Source organism: Canariomyces notabilis (genome assembly GCF_033297395.1).
Source record: "Canariomyces notabilis strain CBS 508.74 unplaced genomic scaffold N656scaffold_25, whole genome shotgun sequence".
NCBI lineage: Eukaryota > Fungi > Ascomycota > Sordariomycetes > Sordariales > Chaetomiaceae > Canariomyces > Canariomyces notabilis.
Genome location: NW_027041847.1, coordinates 98,774 through 118,633, shown reverse-complemented (window position 1 = coordinate 118,633; position 19,860 = coordinate 98,774). Strand labels below are relative to the sequence as shown.

The 19,860-nt window shown below is 56.3% G+C and overlaps 4 protein-coding genes across 4 annotated transcripts; 1 reads left to right on the top strand and 3 right to left on the bottom strand.

Moving 5' to 3' along the window:
- Nucleotides 1-2,716: 2,716 nt before the first annotated feature.
- On the bottom strand, nt 2,717-7,881 carry N656DRAFT_336866 (uncharacterized protein). Its single transcript, XM_064809288.1, has 3 exons — nt 7,362-7,881; nt 4,169-7,235; nt 2,717-4,102 (listed from the first exon to the last, which is right to left on the bottom strand). The coding sequence occupies exons 1-3, from the start codon at nt 7,418-7,420 to the stop codon at nt 2,894-2,896; spliced, it is 4,335 nt and encodes a 1,444-aa protein (XP_064666977.1). The 5' UTR covers nt 7,421-7,881; the 3' UTR covers nt 2,717-2,893.
- Nucleotides 7,882-10,803: 2,922 nt separating this feature from the next.
- N656DRAFT_791830 (geranylgeranyl pyrophosphate synthetase) lies at nt 10,804-13,253 on the bottom strand (the record flags this gene model as incomplete). Its single annotated transcript, XM_064817019.1, has 2 exons — nt 10,804-10,836; nt 12,390-13,253. 2 exons carry the CDS (start codon nt 13,251-13,253, stop codon nt 10,804-10,806), a joined length of 897 nt encoding a protein of 298 aa, XP_064666976.1.
- Nucleotides 13,254-15,175: 1,922 nt separating this feature from the next.
- On the top strand, nt 15,176-17,023 carry N656DRAFT_737881 (cell division control 14, SIN component). Its single transcript, XM_064812753.1, has 2 exons — nt 15,176-16,033; nt 16,123-17,023. The coding sequence occupies exons 1-2, from the start codon at nt 15,629-15,631 to the stop codon at nt 16,606-16,608; spliced, it is 891 nt and encodes a 296-aa protein (XP_064666975.1). The 5' UTR covers nt 15,176-15,628; the 3' UTR covers nt 16,609-17,023.
- A 306-nt stretch (nt 17,024-17,329) lies between these two features.
- Nucleotides 17,330-18,757, bottom strand: N656DRAFT_800918 (uncharacterized protein; the record flags this gene model as incomplete). The annotated part of the gene is made up of 3 exons (XM_064818055.1): nt 17,330-18,371; nt 18,452-18,503; nt 18,568-18,757. The coding sequence occupies 3 exons, from the start codon at nt 18,755-18,757 to the stop codon at nt 17,330-17,332; spliced, it is 1,284 nt and encodes a 427-aa protein (XP_064666974.1).
- Nucleotides 18,758-19,860: the final 1,103 nt, after the last annotated feature.

The window sequence follows — 19,860 nt, the reverse complement described above, 5'->3', positions numbered from 1 at the left end:
GCCTCAGAGCCTGCCTGTATCGTTGGCTAAGCTAACAATAGGGCCAACTATGTTGTGGCCCATCGCATCGACCGTCTTCGCCTTTTGGCCTATGTCACGCGAGTAGGGCTAGCATTGCAAGCATACCAACAAGTCGACTCAGTAAGCTTGAGTACTTCCTGGTCCTGGACTGAGTGGGCTCGCAGAGAACTCAACGCACTTACCGTCCAGCGCCCTTGCCTATTCCCTTTCGTTCCATTCCATAAACTCCCCCTAGGGGACGAAGACATGCTGCTATTTACGCTTTCAGACTCATGCCCCGCCGGCCGCGAGTACCAACGCAGCGTCTAGAGAAACAAGCTCAAAGGAAGTAAGCCACTCAGGGCGGGACGGCGCGAGACGGACGCTTCTCGGCTAAAGGACTCGTCTCGCTCGCTCGGCTGTTGGGGTTCTGTGGTTTGTGCCTTGTGCCTGCAGCTTCTTCTCCTCGCGCGTAGAGGCAATGCGCCCAACAAGCTCCGTAGCCTCGCGCGCAAGACAGTCCTCATCTGGAAGGCGGAGAGGACGAAGCAGTCTGACTGCCAGAGGCAAACCAAGAGAAATGTTCGACCCCTATCAGCATTTGGAAGGCACCGCCCGGAAAACACATCGGGAACCGAGAACAGTCCTCTTCGTACGTAGCCGCATCAAGGCAATTGCAAACTCACCGAAGTGCTTCTCGGTATCTTATCCATCTGACCATGGCCAGAGGTAAGGGGGCTCGCTAGGATAGAGGACCGGGCGAAGTGTAAGCCAGTGGGTCCTTCGGCAGACACCACAAGCCATGCCATTGATGGGGCAAAGCGCAACGGCCTTCTTATGCTCTTCTCTCCGCACTGTCTCCTGTTCCTCCAAAGCTTGGGGAGGCTGATGCCGAGATACCGAGCCAGAGTAAGGTAAGGCCAAGGTAAGGCCAGGGCTCAGAGTCCTTCCCCGTCCTTCTTCCTCCTCAGTTGGCTCCATGGTCACACAAGGGCCGGGGTCAGACTACCGCGTCCTCTTCCGCCCCAAGGGAAGCATTCCGCCCTCTGTTCATCAACCACCCAGCGCCACAATAGGCTTCTCCTTCTACACCCCCACCTAGGGCATTCTCACCAGATGGGTACATAGACATGAGGGGATGCTCATGGACCGGATCTCTCATTCCGGTAAAAAACAGAAAGATTCCTTCCTTGGCCACTCAGCTCCCCTTCCTCTAGGCGGGAACCAGCCACAGCAGAGCCTCCTTCAGCCCTAAAGCGCCGTTTCTCAGGACTCCCCGCTGGGGTCAAGAGCAGGTTACTACGGCGATGCGAGGCTGCCTGGGAAAAAAAGGGTCACACAAATAGACGGGAAGGGATCGAGATTACCCTTGGCTTGGCTTGTGCAACACCTAGACTCCGAGCAAACCCCCTCCCTACCTTACCCTCCTCCTTACCGGGGTGAATTTCAACGTTGTCGAGCTGTTTCCAGGTCATTGACTGAGTGTCTGTAAGGTATCGTGTGTACCTATACAGGGAGTACCTCGAAGGTTCTTTGCCCGTATCATGTATGTACATACAACACGCAGCTTTCAAACTGCCACAACGGGACGCGCTAGCCGGGAGGAAGAGAGAGATCAATAGTGAGGAAGAGATCAGTCTCGTGCAATGAAAACGGCTCATCCCAAAGCCTACTTATCAAGCGGTAAAGCCCTTCCTTAACCTCAGTAGACCCTTCCTTGATCTCCCCTGTTAGCCAGTCCTTTCTTCCCGCTGAACCAAGGAAAAAGGGGCATGCGGTGATAGATACTGAACACCCAGCAACACCCCCAGACCCATCACCGAGTATTCCCCTCTCACCGAAGACCAGGAAACCAATGAACAAACCAAAGCAAATGACGCATGATATGATACCATCATGTAATGTCATCAATGTCGTGTCGTGTAGTAGTAGTATAGTGCAGCTGTACCAGTAAAAACGGTGTATGTATGTGACGGCGGCAACAGCCAACAGCGTTGAAAGCAATCACTCGGCCTTGTTCTCCGTCCTCCGTCTTCCATCCTTCGCCTTCTGGTCCCTCCCCGTTCGTCCATCCGTCCGTCCACTTCCGCCGCCGCCGCCGCCGCAGCAGAAGAAGCACAAGGAGCCCGTCAAACAACAATAGAAACACCATCACCAACACCAACACCAACACCAGCAGTGGCCTGCGGGGCGGCAGCAGCAACACAAAAGTATAGAAAGAGTCTATGGAGTTTGGCTTCTTTTTTTAGAAAACACCAAGCCGAGCCGACAACAACCCGGCAAGACATGCCACGGGCCCACGTCCACAAGCCCCCATCGTCCTGACTGATTAACAAGTGAAACCTAGAAGCACGACACAGGACAGGAGGAGACAGGTGAGGACGGGACGTGAGAGGGACAAGGAAGGGACAACGGAGACAAGAGACTACACAACGCAACGCGCAATGCCATGCAACCAAGGGAAGGGAAGAGAAGTAAAAAAATTGAAACCAAGTACAAAAAGGCAGTTTTGGAAAAAAAGATATATGAGGTATCGTCATCCATCCATGCTGTCGCCATGAACCGAACCGAACCGAGCCCACCCAGCCCAGAGTCAGGGGACCATATAGGCATAGGCTCAAATCCGCACATCAATTGCTTTGCGCCGCACACAACTCGCGGCTCGAGCTTCGCTCAGCTCTTCCGATCATTATTTTCCGTCCCAAAAAGTCTAACCTCGGCTTTCCTGCCAAACCCCAATTCAGCGCTTGCAAATTCAAAACATTCAGAACCGACGCCGACACTGCTCATCCAAACCGTCCCTTCCTTGCATTCAGAGTCAAGACTGTCGGTCGATCCATGGCCCATAAAGGCCAAGGCCGATTCCGCCAACGCGGCGCAGCGCAGGTGTGTCCTAAGCACGCCGGCTCATAGCAGCCGTGGCGCCGGCGGCAGCAAGGTCCTGCTTCGCGCCGCCGCCGCCCACACCAGCCACGCCGCTCATGCTGCCGCTCACGCTACGAAGCGAAGCCCTAGGGAGGCTGCTGTTGGTGAGGGAGCCCGTCGCGTTGAAATTCCCGCCTGCTGATGCGGCGGCGGCGGCATTGTTGCCCGTGGTGGCGGTACCGGTGCTGGTGCGCTTGGTGCCGGAGATGCCTCCCGAGATGCTCGATGTCGTGCTGACACCCGATGTCCGCCGCGACGCTGAATAGGTAAGGCCGGGCTTCATGGAGCCCGGGTTGCTGTACCCCGAGGCATCGCGTGGGCGGATCGACACACTGGTCTTGGCAGCCGCGGGTGGCTCCGGTAGCGGCCTAGGCGCAGAGCTGAGGCTGTTGACTCGTTTGCTCGGGGACGGATCGCGGCGGGGGACGGGGACTGACGTCCTCTGGCCGGTGATGAATTCGTGTCGGATCGCTTCCTCAGGCTTCATGCGCCGGTCGGGATCCCAACGGAGGCAACGGGCAATGAAGTCCAAGAAGGCCTCATCATCGCATTTGAGCACTTGCTGCAGCGTCTTGGACGACGGACGTCTGCGCCGACCCTTTGACGAAACAGTGAGTCGCGGCTTGCCCATGCTGTCAAAGAACAGCTTCTTCCGCGTGGACTTTTCAATCAGGTGCTTTTCGGGCGGACCAAAGACTTCCATGATGCAGGCTAGCTGCTCCTGCTCGTTCTCGCCGGGGAAGATGGGCACGCCGGTGTAGAGCTCGGCGAGAATGCAGCCGAGTGACCACATGTCGATGGGCATGCCATAGGTCATGCCGAGGATGACTTCAGGGGAGCGGTAAAACCTTGATTGGATATAGGTATACACCTTTTCGTTTTCGAAACAGCTAGAGCCAAAGTCGATGACCTTGATCTCCGAGTGCAGTGGATGGCGTAGGAGGATATTTTCCGGCTTCAGGTCGCAATGGATGACTTTGTGCTGTTTCAGCAGGTTGAGAGAGCTAAGCATCTGCTTTGTGAATCTGCGAATCAGCTTGAGAGAAAAGCCCCGGAAAGCATTGGACTTGATGAATTCGTAGAGGTTCATGTCCAGGAGCTCGGTAGAGATGCACAGATGGCCGCGAAAGTAAAAGCTGTGGGTGAAGTTGACCATGCTGTGCTTGTTCTTCGGGTCCTGTATATCTTTGTTAGACCAGATGCCTTAGAATGGAGAACGGGGCTTGCTCTAGATTGCACTTACCCATTCGCGCAGTTTTTGCAGAATGTTGACTTCGACAAGAGCCTGCTGATGAAACCGCTTCTTGTTGCGGATGATCTTGACAGCAACCAGAACGCCAGTCTTGTGGTCGATGCAACGGACCACCTGCCCGAAGCTTCCTTTCCCAAGCACATCGATGATTTCGTAGCGGTATGCCAGATGATCGCCCGGTACAATGGTGTAGTCTCCTCGCTCATCGTCATAGCCGTAGTTTGGTTTATCGGACTGCACATCGCCCACAACCTTGGCCGCATTTTGTGTGCCGCAAAAGTAGACATCCTTATAATCCACAATCTCGCCCCGCTCATAGATGTTGAGCACAGCAATCCGGATGGCTTCTTGGGGGCTCACACGCTCCTTAGCAGTGGCGCGCTTCCGGAGCGCATCCAATGTCCGAGCGGCCAACTCGGTGTCCTTACGCCGAGAGCCAAGCTTCTTCATCTCCTCCTCTGCAATCAAGTCGTCCTTATCCAAATCTGCTGTCCAAACATCGTGGTGGCGCAGGGTAGCGGCCGAGGGTTTAGGCTTCAAAATCTTCTGCACAACAGACGAGCTGTAAGGAATATGCCCAGCCTGCTGCTCGGCAACTGTGTCAAGCGTTGCTTCCTTGGCTGCCCCGTTCGGGCCGTCGCCACGACCACGTTCTTGCGAAATGATGGCGTTCAGGCTCGAGGTAGAGCTCTTCCTCCTCCTGGATTCCAGGTATGTCCCTGTTCCACTAGCCTTAGGTAGAACGGGGGGGCTCGAAGTCTTTCCAATGTTGATACTGTTGAGCGTCGCCGATGCTGGGAGGCGGGGAGGGGGCATTGACTCGTGCTTGATATTGTTCTGCTCGCCGCGATCCCCCTGAGGTTGGGCGCCGCCATTCTTAGAGGCACTTCGCTTCCATGATAGACTCAGCTTCCGCCTCAGGGAGGTCATGGATGAAGGGGTTGGGGGCTCCTCCGGGCTCGAAAGTGGTGGCGGTGATTTCCCGCCAGCGGGTCGGCTGGTGGCTGGCTTTGGCGCACGGGGCCCAGAGGGCTTACTTGAATGGGCCGGCGTGTCGGGTGCAGCATCTAGTGGGAGCGTGAAGTCGCCTCCGGTCTTTGACCGCTTGAGGAACGCTGACTCCAAGTATCCTCCTCCCTTGGGCGCAGATGAGCTTAGGAAAGGAGAAGATCCCGACCTTTGGTCCCCAGGTTTTACGGCCGCGAAGGATTCGGATGAGCTCGTCGACTCTGGCAATGGTATTGGGCTTTCCCGTTTGAATCGATGTATGGAGCTGCTACTTCTTAGGTGTTGAACGTCGGTCCTATCCTCGGGTCGTGTTCTAGTGAAGAAAGTGCCTTTTGACGCTGTCATGGGCGTCGTAGGCGTCTTAGCTATCACTCTCGGAGGTGTAGGGGAGGCATTCCTCTCCGACGAGCCCTGTTCCTGGAGGGCCGCTATTTTCGCGGCTGTGGGTGTGCTCAGCGGACCCAAGGTGATCGGCGGCAACCTTAATGGCTGCAACGTCTTTCTGGATTGCGCTTCTGCAGCCTTCTTCTCCAAATCCAGTTTGGATGTATGAACCGATTTGCGATGGCTTGGTCTCCGTTGGATCTTGATGGGCGGCGCCTCACTCAGTTGGCCCCCGGACACACTTCCCGTTGAGTTGCTGTGTATGCTGCTAGCGTCGAACCCCAGATTTGATTTCCTCTTCTCCAAAAAGGCCGCCTCAGCAAGAGGATCCTTGGGCGATTCGTATGCCTTTGGTATTGCTGGGACTGGTGGCACATCCTCATCTTCATCGTGTCCAGCCGAGTTGTGGAGGCTCAAAGCCTTCGGCGCCGGCAGTTTGGAGCCAACACCCTGTGGATTACGTTGTTGGATTGAACCAGTCGATGTGCGTACCGTGGTGTTGAAGCTGGCATTCGAGGTGACCGAAAGACCCGAACTATAGGACTTCCTGTTCAAATCAGGTGTGGTACGCGAAGACGAGGGGGTTGAGATCTTGCGCGGTAGCATGGAAGGGGAGCGAGATGCTGAGCGAATATCGGCTGACAATGGCGGCGGATTTGACAGACTTTGAGCGGCACCTTGAGTCTGGTGCATCGTAGAGAGGCGCTTCATACGTTTTGCGTCTGTAGGGCTAATAGTTCTCGCGCCGAGGCCCGAGACATGGGGAACCCCTGGCATCACTGACGCGCGCTTCGCGGAGCTCGGGTTCAGGCCCTTTGCAGTAGCCCTAGGAGACCGCGGCAACGCCATTGATATGTTGCCTTGATCTGCAGCCAGAGTGCTCGTGTCTGGAGTGAGCATGGCCTGGCTGGCTCTGGGGGGCGGTTGCGCGGACCTCGCCTTTGAGCTTCGAGAACTGGCAGAAGCCCGAGTTGTATCGGTCAGAGGCCGAGATAAACCATCGATAGATGAGCGCCCGTTCCTATCCGACAAGGAAACCACGCTGGGTCTCCGTTTCCTCCCCTCATACTCTCCTCCAAGCACGACACTGTCGGCCGATCTCCTGGGCGGCTTGATGATGTTTGGGTTCGGATTGGAGACCGGGGGGTAGTGGCTCTGGCGACGTGAGCGCATGGCTGCCGGCGCGGTAGGAGCATTGGGAACCCCGGGGTTAGAGGGCGCTGTCGGCGCCGTGCCGGGCTGTCTGCCTGAAGTGCTCGGCCTCCTCAAAATCGAGCCGGTCCGGGACCGTGTCAAGGGGGGTTGTTGAGGGGGTACATGGCTGCTTGCGGCGTGCCGTGTCATGTCGGGACGCTCTACCATGTTGTTGTTGCCCGCGGCCAGGCTGCGACCCGCCAGGATAGCGCCTTGACCTGTGGGTGCGGGAAACTGGGTCAGCTTGAAGTCGGTCGAGGCCGACTCGAGGCTGCTCTGCAGATCGTCAAAGCTGACAGAGGGTAGGAAGTCTAATGATGCGGTGGCGTCGGCTACGTCGTCGGAGAGGCCATTTCTGCCGCCAAAAGAAAATAGAGAGTGGTTGTTTGAGGACGAAGCGCTAAGCATTGGGGCGTCTGTAGTGGGTCGGCGGATGGAGCCGATCTTGGTGGGACTGGCATTCAGCGATCTCCTGCATTGCAAAACAAAAAAAACACAGTTAGCCAACTCGTCGCGCAGAAGCGGCGGGTGTTGCCCCTTCGGCGGCGGGAGCTAGTGTAGTGATGGCGGGACTGCAACCGGGGAATTGGGTAACAACCTGGTGGGCGACTGGTTCTCCCTTCTCGGGCCAGCGGGGACGCGACGCTCGCCGTTCATAGGGTATCTCACGCCGCGCCGCGAAAATAGTTGTATTACAGTACAGTCGGGACCGGACCTCAATCGACAGGAATCGCTGGTTTCGGCGATGCGGCGGGGGAAGTAGAGGCCGTAGATCTAGACTGCCGCGTTGCCGAGCAAGATACTCCCACAACACAAGACTGATTTGGGAATGGAACTCCCAAACCAAAGAAGCAGTCGCTGTGCCAGGCTCAGTCCTGTCAGGAGCTGAGAGCGGTCGGAAGGCTACCTCATTCCGTTCGTGTCGCGGTGCAGCAAATCGAGCATGTCCCAAGACAGCGTGTCGACGGAAAGCAAGAGCGAGAGGAAGGAGACGGCCGCTTTGCTGGGCCTCCGATAGCAGGTCACGCTGCTTTTGGGGTGGTCGTGGAAGGTGTTGCAGGCAGGTGGGTGTTTTCGATGGGCCGGCAGAGATCCATGGCTTTTGGTGGCAGGTGGTGGCAGGCTCTCCCAGTGACAGTCCAGGCTTAGCTGTGGTGGGTCAAATTCAGGGATCCTGCACTCACGGTGGGACGCGACAGGTGCACACACTGAGCTGCATTTTTTCTTTTCACTGGGCAACAGGCCTAACCCCAGCCGTTGCCGGTGCGTGCGTTCAGGGGTTGGGTTGCTGTGTGGGGACGAGGAAAAGGGGACCGCACCAAGATGGATCTTCTTCCGTCATTTTTCTCGTTTCTTTTTATTTATTCTGCTGCCCCCTATTATACATACGAGGCTATTTCGTACGGCATGCAACAACGCATCTACGAATACTAATAGTGTCATAGGTCTTCGTTGAATCGATATCAGAAGAGCGAAATCGGAATCCAAGACGATATGCGTATCCATTCAGCTCATCTCATCTCTCCCCAATCTAGGGACATGCAGCAAACAAAGTCGAATCGCCCTGCATCGCCAGGATCCGAGGGAGCCAAGGTAAAAGTTGTCCAAGGAGCAGTACGTTAAGGGGCATAAGGCAAAACCACGCCAACTCATCAGGCCACGCAGCTCTGCAATTGCCCTTCGACGCAGGACTCGGCCGGATTCCGACATGCAATGGCTGCGCTGAGCACATACATAGGTAGTGCTGCCTCGCGTCCATTCAGAGACCAGCTCGAGCTGCTAAGACGATGACTATTTGAGAGGTCCAGTGCGATGGCAGGCTTTGCTTTTGCGCGGCAAATTTCGCAAACAAGGTGGCCCTGTTGTTGACGCGAAGCGGCCACAAGCAGCGCAGCAGGTATAATCAAGGCCTTTTAAGATGCTTTTGAAACATATGGCATTGTCATCCCTCGTGGTCGAGGGCGATTAGTAGAGCCGAAGGGAGTCGTCCCGGCCGCTCCGTTATTAACATCTAACATAACATAACGTTAACAGGTTGAGGCGCCAATGTTATTGTTTGCTTAACTGGTCTAATAAGACGGTTTGGGGATCTTCCTTAGCAACGTACACTACCTTACTCTTATTAGCTGTTGTCAAAACCACCACAGGCGGCAAAGCTCGTCAACATGCGGATCAGAAGCGCTTCTAGGTAGGGAGAGAGGGAGAATCGTGCCGAGATAGGTAAATACGTAGTTTCATTGAGGAAACAATGGCATGTCAATTTCCGACTCTGCCCCTACCCCTTGATCGTCCATGCCGGCAGCCGATGGACGGTAATTACCATCCAGGAAGCAGAAGAAGTTTTATTAGTCCAATGTTTGGACGCCCCATGCATATCATCTGCAACTCATGTCGCCCTGAACTCTCAGTTCATCGTGGTGGCATTTGGTATGTGGTTGGAAGGCCACAAGCTGTAGAGCAAGAGAGCGTGCCGCCTTCACCAAGGTATCTAATCAACCTGTTCTTTACGGACCTCTTGATGGTATATATTGTAACCACAGTGCAAGACGGAATAGTCTGTACTTAAAGTTACATACTGTAGGTGTGTTCGTTGCAGGAGCAGCAGGCCGCCTGCAAGGTCCCGAGCCCAAGGGGACGGATAAGTATCTGAAGATGTTTCAAACTCAACGCCCAGCGATGCAATCTTCTCAGATGGTTTTAGTACTAGTAGACTCGTAGGTATGGAGCTTCTATCAACAGACTCAGTCGGTACCTTACTGTACCAAATTCCCAAAGGCACTGCACTGCACTGTCTCTCATCCACCAAGATCCTGCCTCACCCAAGCTTGCATTTTACGAGACCATTCCAATCAAGGGTGTATATGGCTTACATGATTCCTGCAAAGCGTAGAGCATAGATTGGAGAAAAAACATCGGAATCTGTTATTGTTCAGCCAGCTCGAAGAGATGCTGTTTCTGAGCCTCAGTTGAGGGACGAGTCGGATAAAACTGGTACTGTTTGGAGGTCAGGGCCCGCACTGTGCTGAGTGTCGTGGGCTGGGATGGTTCAGTTGGTCCCACAGGCCCTGCATCACATGTGAAGGTTGGGTGTGCCCGAGTGGGCTTTCGTCATCCAAACCAAACTTGATAGCAAGGGCGATATGATGGACAGATTGATCCCGCCATCGATCAGGACCCTGATGATTGAAACCCTTGGATTCCAGAGGCTACTACTCATCATCAGTACAACATAATCATCACTTTATTTTGATCATCACGGCCATCTGAAAACTTGGCCTATGACCCAAGTCACCCAACGCTGACATGTTGGTCGGGACACGGTCACCATCGTAGGTCGCCACTTGAGAAATTGTCCATACTCGGTTCTTTCGAGTTAGACTGCAATGGAAGAATTCACGTCCGACCTCCTCGACGTCGTCGACGAGGCCATCCTTCCCGAAGCCGATGGCGGCGACGATGGAGCCCAGCAGGAACACGGCACCAATCCGGCCAGGAAGGCCAGAAGCATACGCAACGGCATCTTCCGTGCTGCAAACCTACAGGACAAACTCTTGGAAAGGTACGAGTCTCGTCTCCTAGTTTGAAGTCTAGCTCAGTGTGCTGAACTGCCTCTTAGGCTCCTAGCGCAAGTGCTACCCGCCGGTGATGGCCTCGGCCAGATGCCTGGCCTCGCCTCAGATGAGGTGCCCGCCTTTGCCGAGCGGCCGGGATTCTCTGTAGCACTCATGTCCAGCAACTTCAGGAGATTCAACGCCCGAATCGGCGTCGTCTTCAAGTTCCAGGCCCGCGTGCTCCGCCTGCTGTCATGGCGGCGGCCTACCCACACCCTCTCACTGTTGGCAGTCTACACCTTTGTCTGCCTCGACCCTTACCTCCTCCTTGCCCTGCCACTTGCCATTGCCCTCTTCGGCATCCTGGTACCCTCCTTCGTCGCACGGCACCCGGCTCCGTCATCCGACTCGGACCGCGTCCGCAACCTGGGCTACTCCCCGCGCGGCCCGCCACTCGCGCCAGCCCGGACTGTGAAGCCGGCGAAGGAGCTATCGCGCGATTTCTTCCGCAACCTGGGCGACCTGCAAAATGTCATGGAAGATTTCAGCGTCGCCCACGACAAGATCGTCACGCTTGTGCTCCCCAAAACCAACTTCTCGGACGAAGCCCTTTCCTCGGCGCTCTTCACCGTCCTCTTCGCCGCCTGCGCTGCCATGATGGTCGGCGCACACCTGCTCCCTCTGCGCGCCATTGCCCTTGTCGGCGGCTGGGCAGCTATCTGGTCGGGCCACCCCACCGTCGCTCGCTGGATCCATCAGGCCAGGCGCCAGTACATGGAACGGGAGCCCTCCCCCTCCACCAGCACCGCCTTCCCACAACCCCATAAACCCTGGAACCCCATCACGGCCTTCAACACCTGGGTCCGCTCCGACATACTCCTAGACGACCCCCCCGAGACGCGCGAGGTCGAGATTTTCGAGCTGCAGCGGCTGAGCGCGACGAGCGGCGAGTGGGAGGCATGGCTGTTCAGTCCCTCGCCCTACGACCCGCTTTCGGCGGCGCGGCTGGCCGGCGAGCGGCCGCGAGGCACCCGTTTCTTCGAGGACGTGTTACCCCCCGAAGGGTGGGAGTGGAGCGAAAAGAAGTGGGCGCTCGACCTCTGGAGCCGCGAGTGGGTCGAGGAGCGCATCATCACGGGTGTCGAGGTCGAGACCGAGGGCGAGAGGTGGGTTTATGATATGTGGAGTGCCAGCGGTGAACGGGAAGGGGGAGCAGCGAATGGAGGCGGGGATGAGCCGGTTCGTAATGCTTCGCAGCACCACAAAGCAGCTGGAGGGGCTGGGAGGGTTAGTTGGGAGGAGGGCGAAGAGGGGATGGGCAGGAGAGGGGAGTGGCGGCGGAGGAGGTGGGTGAGGCTGGTCAAGCGGAAGAACGTCACCGCGAATGGGTCATGAGCAAGTTGGATAAAGCGGTCGATTTCAGGCGTTTTGGCGTGTTGGTGCGGCTCATCCATCGTTTGCATATATTTGGAGTTTGCTGCAAACATGCAGGTTGTACATACATACAATACATGCGCTTTGGCTGCAGACTGCCGGCGCTTGCTCTGACGCAGGTACCCTGCAATAGTTTCGCTTTCGAAACGGGACAAACAACCCTACGCTGCTAGCATCAGAATGATTACAACGAGTCGGGCACAGCAGATGGCTCTGCTAGCGATCTGTAAGGCAGTAATGTAGGCAATCCCATGTTGCCTACTATTCCACCCCCGTCTTATACCTGTCATCCCCTACCCCCTGTTATACCTGCCATCTCTCTGTATTCCCTACAACATGGTATCTCCGACTTCATGTAGGCCTGGAAATCCAGAAATTGAGACCAGGTCCCATCCCGCCAAGCCAAGGAAAACGCCAAGCCTTAAAGAGAAGTGAAGGGCGAAAATGCGAGTATGTTTTCATGAAGGTACATATGGTGGTCTGATAATGGAGACACACAGGGGACCTGCCCGGCAGCTCTTCACGCATTCACCCTTTCAATCCTTGACTTCCATCCGGTCCAGAATCTTGTGCACCCCCTGCGCCCGGCCCCTGCCCTCGTCAATCTCGTCGGCCATGCGGCGGGCGCGCTCAATCAGGACGGCCAGCACGCGGCGCGTGTAGTCGAAGCTGCCCGTGCTCTCCATGTAGGCGACGGCGTAGCGCTTGACCTCCTCGTCGCTCGTCTTTTGGCGGAGTATGTTGAGCAGCTGCATGTTGGACGGGTTGGAGCGGATGCTGTGGATGACGGGGAAGCTGAACTTGCCCTCGGTCAGGTCCTCGCACATGCCCTTGTTGGCCGTGTACTGGGCGCTAAACAGGTTCTTGTAGTCGTCGGCGATCTGGTAGATGAGCCCAATGACGTTGACGAGCGGCACGCAGTCCACCAGGCTGCGCGACTCGGCCTGCATCAGCTTGATGCCCAGCCGGAAGAGCCCGCCCGTCTTGTTGCCCACCATCTCGAGGTAGTCGTCCTCGGTCGGGCACGTCAGCGTGTCGCGCCAAAACAGGTCCATGCCCTGCCCCCGGTGCAGGTTGAGCAGCTCCTCGGCGAAGATGCTGACGGCCTTGGGGTTTTTGAGCTTCTGCAGCTCCTGCAGAGCGCAAAAGTAGATGTAGTTGGAGCTGTTGATGGTTTGGGGGATGCCGAATATCGAGTGGGCCACGGGCAGGCCCCGGCGCAGCTGGCTGCTGTCCTCGACGTCGTCCACCAAAAGCGAGGCCGTGTGGAGCATGCTGACCACCTTGGTAATCACCTCGAGGCTCTCCGAAGGCACTTCGAGCCAGGCGTCAAACGCCTTGACTAGCGCCGACCGAAAGTCCTTGCCTGGGTGTCCATTGAGGTAGTCAAACGGCCCCGTGAGCACCTTGTCTTTCTCGGCGGACCACGTCCGTTTCGAGTTGATGAAAAAGTCCTCTGTCGCGTAGCGGTTGGGGTCGGGCGGAGGTTGCGGTGGAGAAGCCATGGCTGGCGAGAACCAGGTGCCCGTCACACCGACCGAGTTGACAGATGCTTTGCGACTTCGATTGCGAGAGTGACTCGGGCTGGTCTTGCGATTACTCGGTGCAGAAGCAGGTTCGGGGGGCCAGTCACTCTCTGGGACGCCGCGAAGAGGTGCTTTTGAGGGAATGGGCGGGGCTGTCACTACCGAGTAGGTCGACGAGGTGCGCGGTGGGATCGCCGCCGGCGAGAAGGGGTCGCGGTTGGGGGCGGTGGATGTCGTGGAGGAAGTCGGGAGAGCAGCCATTGCGGGAGGTTGGTTGTGGGCAGGCCGTCTAATTAATAGGATGGAGCATCAGGCTCGGTCTGGAAGGCAGCCGCCGGCTCGAATCTTGCAAGGTTCCTCCCAACCCGACGGTACCTGCCTAGCTCAGGAAGGTAAGGTAGCAGGCAGTTCGTAGCACAGCGGGGCTTCGGATCTGATGTTGACGCAACTGATCACATGCGATCGTAGGCAAAGTCCTGCGAATCTCCTAGGCAGTTAGTTAACCTTGCCCTGTAGGCACAACAAACGAATCCAGCCATGTCGCAGCCATATTTTCTGGCACGCCGCAATCCAGCATCGCTTAAATTGGTCGGTTGGATGGCTGAGCGGACGATTTCCTTGGAGCAAGCTCCTCAGTAATTGTGTAGGACTCCTCCTCGGAGAGACGGCGGGGACGTGAGGCAACAATAACCTGGAAGTGCGGGGCTAAGCACCGCAAAGGTGGCTCGTCGCACTCGGCTATGTCGAGCAGCATTTGCGTTTCCGGGTTTAAGAGAAAAAAATTATCTTATTTCACTTACTTTATCGGATCACTTTGCACAACAAAGCTTGCGTTGAGAATAGCAAGTTGATTGAATTGCTGGTTGTTAGGATCGAATCGCCCAACATGCCAGTTCGCTGACAGTTTCTGAGTGGAGTTCAGGGTTTCGCAATGCATGAGAGCTAGAAGGCCAGGACCTCACAAGTGTTTGCTTCCTTTGGCCTCAAATATGATTTTCAGGTGCTTTGCTCTGTCAGGCTCTAAAATGCAGACCCAAGGTTCTCTTGACACAGAAGCGCTTTGACAGGTCTCCTAAGCACCAGGTTGAAGCACCAAGGAAGATCAACCTATGACCCCCATGCAACCCCTGATACAGTAGCACAACACCTGAGGTTGCGATTCGGCAAAGTATAACGATGTGCTGCTACTGAAGACGAGGGTATTTTGATCCATGCGCATTACTATATAAGAAGCTTGAGAATTGGAGCCATTGACAAGAGCACGGTACTGAATGTACCTGGGCTCGAGCTGGGATACCACTGGGGGATTGTTTGGCGGGATTATATGCCCGACAGGAGGGGCCAGTCCGGAATCGCTCCGTATCAGGAGAGGCGGCCATAGGTTGAAGGCGGATAGAAGATCCCCAATGAACGGGCATAGCATTTCGGCCACACACAAAACCACTCCCCTGGGACAGTTGGAGCTGTCCCGGCCTCACCACTCGACGCGCCAGCCGGGTCTAGGAATCTTGAAATTAAGGCTACAACAGTCGTACTGACTCCGCTGCCCCTCTCACGTCCCTAACATGAATACCTTAGGAGGATCCCTACTGTAGAGTATTGACCGGTGGTAGCAATGCTGGTTCTGTAGTTGCAACCTCTCACTTTCATGCATCCGTCGAGCCTGGGTTTCATTGAGCTTCTTATGTGTGAGATAGGTTGAGAACGAGGCCTGAACTCCACTTCCAGGTCTGGGTTGAGTGGGCTCAGGACCCTTGCACGGCATTTGGATTTCCCAGGACCCCACTTGCCCCACATCTCACTTATCGTTATCGGCGATCTTATCGTTCAGGGTCCTTCTCTTATCGGGTGGTTGCTGTGGCACCCACCCAAAGTCGCAAAGCGCAAACCGCCAATCTGGATGAAGCTTTGGGCTGAAGAGATGCGTCCGAACAGCCGGAATTTTCGATCAGCGGTGGTCCGTCGAAAACAGCACGCCAGTGATACCCGTCCATATTGGATTGCACATTGATCAGTATTGGCTTGAATTCCTTTTTGCTGCCTTTTTGCATAGAGTGTTATTGTTTTCTAGACACTCAAACAAGCTAAAATTCTCGGCATCGCATCATTCCTGTGCGAACTCCGTTTCGTCGTCGACAACCATCGTCCCCCCGACGCAATTGACGCTGGGTCCGCTTTATTTTGATTGTTTATTGGGATATTTGTTTGGCTTCAGATGCCCTACATCAGAGACCACCGAGATCGAGGCATCTAGAACGACACCAGAAGCACCTGAGGCGTGTTGCTGAACCGGCCGTACTGCAACCGATCACACGACATCGCATTGCGATACGACGCATTCCAGATCCCCAACAATGGAATCGCTTCTATCTCTCGCCTTTGACAATCTCTCGTCATTCGAGGCCCCCAGAATCAAGAAAGGCCTCAAACAAGTAGAAGGCCTGCTCGCGCAAATCTGCCTATCCGGCCCCAGCAGCCCGAGGAAACAAAGCGCAGCCGAGGCCGCGAGGGACAAGGAACAACACAAGGGGCTGGCTGATCTGGCGGGCGACCCAGCCTTCCGCGAGTTCTTCAAGCTGCAGGAGGGCTTCGAGTGGAACATTGCGCAGCGCCTGCTGACGACGCTGGACTGGTTGCTGGCGCGCGGCGGCAACGGCGCCTACGACCTGCTCATCGTCCACTGTCTCGACCTGATCCAGGGCGTCCTGTTGCTGCATCCGCCAAGCAAGGCGCTCTTCTCGCGGAGCGCAAACATGAACGTACGTAAAGCCGCCCTACTCCAAACGTACCCAAAAAACACCACCCATCCAACCCCTTACTAACGGGAAAAAAAATAACATCTTTCCAGCTCCTCCTCGACCTCCTCGAACCATTGAACTGCCCCGCGATCCAATCAGCCTCGGTCATCACGCTCGTCGTCGCCCTGCTCGACATGCCCCAGAACATGCGCGTCTTTGAGCAGCTCGACGGCCTGCTCACCGTCACCTCGGCCTTCAAGTCGCGCGAGACGGGCCGCGACGTCAAGTTCCGCATCACCGAGTTCCTCTACTTCTACCTCACCCCCGAAACCCCCTCGATCCCCCGCGCCGACGCCCACGTGAACGCCGCTGCCGGCCCGGGCTTGCTCCAGCGCAGCCCTAGTAAGCTGGCCAAAATCTTTGGTGGTGGTGGGGCGGCCCCTAGTTCTCCCGGTAAAGGGCAAAGAGGGGATGGGGATGTGACGCGGTCGGTCGAGGCGAAGAAGGAGCTTCTGGATCGGTACCTGCCCGGTGTGGTGGATGAGTTGTTGAAGGATTTGCATACTTACAAGCCGTTTGGCGGGATTCTGAGTTGAGCATGCTGCTCTGCGAACGGTGGGAGGGTCGTTGACCTCCTCGGCTTTGACGAGTATGCCAGGGGTTGTTTCTTCTGTTCTAATATTTTCCGCTCTGTCGGCAGCATCTAGCTCTGGCGGGAGCTGTTTCTTTCGTTGCATTCGGTATTTCAAAACGGAGGGGGAGTAGATGTCTGGTTTGCGCACCATGTATGACACGTCCGCATTTGCTGGGTTGTTTGGCGCGGAAAGGGTTCGTTTATGGTCGCTATCCCACTCTGGGTTGGGTCTTCTTTTTTGTCTTTCTGCGCATAGAACGCATGGCGTTCCAAGCATGGTGCTTTGTCTGTACAATTACCTAGATATCATCCTTCTATCCCTGGGCAGCCAGGGGCACTTCATAGCATGTCAATCATCAAAGCTACGATAGTAACTGAGACTTGCTGTTTACCTCCTGTGTGAGATATCAGGGAGGGGAAAACGCCGAAGAGGAAAGTCGGCTCAACATAAGCCGCGTACTGTTGCCGATGTCATTTGCCCATCATTGTTCCCATCCAGCAAGTAGCCTCTACCCAGGAAACCCGCTAACTCTCGTCATCATGTTTTCATGACCCGTATACCAATTCCTTGAAACAGACCATTGGCCTTGATGCAAGTTCACGAACAGTAAACCGAAATCCTGACCCTACTCAGGGTAACTTATTGCATATACGGTCCTCCTCAAAGGGGCTCGGCACACTGGTCAAGGTGAAGGAGAAGATAGGTACAGCGAAGGACTGGGGTCAGACCCGTACAACTCATACCGTTCATTCCCAGCGTCTCTAGAGTGCAGGTCGCTGATAGCTGCGCCGCTCGTCGACGTAGCCGGCGCCCTTGCCATTTCAGGCCGCCCGGCCATGCGCGAGTCGATCTCCACGGGGACTGCAATATCGTCCGGCTCAAGCGGCTGGACGGGGACGCCGCCCCGTTCCCGCTCTAACCCGGGCGTGGTCATGGGCGAAGTGGTATGAGTTTCCGAGTAAGGTCCAATGGCCGGTTCCGGGCCGAAATAGTCCTGCGTTCCGCCACCCGCTACACGACCCCCGCTGCGTGACAGCATGTCAGACCCGTCCTCAGTCATCTCCCGCCCACCTCCTCCTCCCCCTCCTCCTACCACGCGTCCAATGACACCAGTCGGCCGCGGCCGGTGCGAGCTGCTGCCGCCTTCGCTCCGCCTCTCCCTCCGGCGCCGCACAAACCACCACGTCAGCGCCCCAAAGATGAGCCCACACCCGACCACCACGCCGACCGCAATTCCGCCCTTGGCGCCCGGGCTGAGCCCGTTGTCTCCGCTGATTACCCCGACGCCGCTACCGGTCGGCGCGTGAGTGATGTCGGCACAGTGGGGCTGGTCGTCGACAAGCGTGCAGCTCTGCGTGGTGGCGCAGCAGCCGCCGCGGAGGCTCGCCGGGCAGGAGATCTGGCCAGTCGTGCAGCCCGCCGGGGCCGGGGTGCGCAGAGGCGAGGGGCTCGAGGTGACCGGGGAGAGGCATTGGCCGCCGGTTCCGCAGCTCTCGCCCCAGGAACAGCAGCCGCCGCCGAGATCCTGGGGGCAGCGGAACAGGGCCGGGTTGGTGCACCCACGTGCGCAGCATTCGTGGACGATGGAGGTTGTCGTGATGCCGCCGCCGGTTATGGTTGTGGTGCTGCTGCATTCGTACCGCGACGTGCCGCAGGGGGAGCCGCAGTCTGAACCGAGGAAGCAACATGCTCCGCGGGTTGAATCGCCTGGATCGACGATGCAGCTGTTTCATACCGCAAGTTAAAGCCTGCGGTGATAGGAGGGTTTGTTTGAAGCGTGCAAAAGACGTGAGGTAGGACGCACTATTGATCATTCGGACAGCAAATACCAGCGCCAGGTTGTCCGATTTCATCGCCTGATCATACGAGTCCAAGTCAGTAATCTCCTCGTATATTGTTTCATGTCTTCGGACCACTCACACGGATGAGAGTTCGCGTCTTCGCAGAAACTGGCACCTTGTCGTTTCCAGAGCGGCCGCCCCGGGGAAATGGGGTAATACCGCGGCGATAAGACACCGCCGGTCTCGACCGCTACGAAGCGCTCATGGGCGAATCCGAAGACATTGGCAACCAGCCAGAAGGCCGCAAGACTCCGGAGGTAGGCGGCCATGATCGGTGCAGCCGCTTTCACATTAACGGCAGGGCCACACGATGCCGGTGATGGCAGCTCAGCCTGGCAGATCACGGTCAGAAAAACCGGCAAGGGCACCGCTGGGCGGGGATTGCGACCTCAGGAAGCCTCAATCAATTAGGTATGAACGAGAAGCATCTTGTGAGAGAACATCACGAAAGGCTGTCCAATTGTAGTCAGCTTGCTTCCTGGAATTCACCGAGCCAACCGTTGACCTTCCACATCCTGCCCAAAAATCCTTAAGTACTCCGTACTGTAGGGGAACTGACAGGCCAGATCGCCGCCGGGGTCTTATGCAGGCCGCCCGCTCTTGGTACCCCACCATCGCAACCCTGATCGGGGGAAATATGAGGTCTCAGTCAGTCACCACGGCCCGGAATTGGACCAATCGAACGATAGTTGGAGGAGAAGTTGGCGCGAATCTTTGCCCGATTGGAGGACGTGCCGTGCAAATGCTGCTGAGGAGGGCCAACAGCCACAGTAACTTCCACAAGACAGAGACCGAAGGGCGATTTCGCTGTGGTCGAGGATTCCCGCTCTATTACGGATACTTGGAAAAAACAAACGTCTTTCTCTCCGTCTTAAAAAGCTTTTGGAATTGGAACACTATATGGTAGGAGTTGAACACGAATTAGAGATGAGGGAGCGAAGGCTCACTTGGGGTACTGTTTGCGTTGTTTGATTCGTTAGGCAATTGCGTAACCCTAACGTTACACCAGGTATAATGGTAGTGTACTAGATCGTAAGAGCCCGCGTAGCGGGCTCTTCGATCTGGGCCCCGCTTCGCGGGCCATTGGCACCAATCGCCAATCACCACCATTACCATCCTTACAACCCACCTTTCTTCCTCCTTACTACCTACCTACCTACTTTCCTTCCTCTATACAACGTACCTTTCTTCCTTCAACTAAAAAGCTACGGCTTCCGGGCTCCCAACTCCTTACGGCTCCGCTCCAGTCCTTCCTACCGCTCCCGGGCTTCCAACCGCTCCTGGGCTTCCGACCGCTCCTTCCAGCTCCCGGGCTCCTTCCAGCTCCTGGGCTCCCTACGACTTCCGGGCTCCCTACGACTTCCGGGCTCCC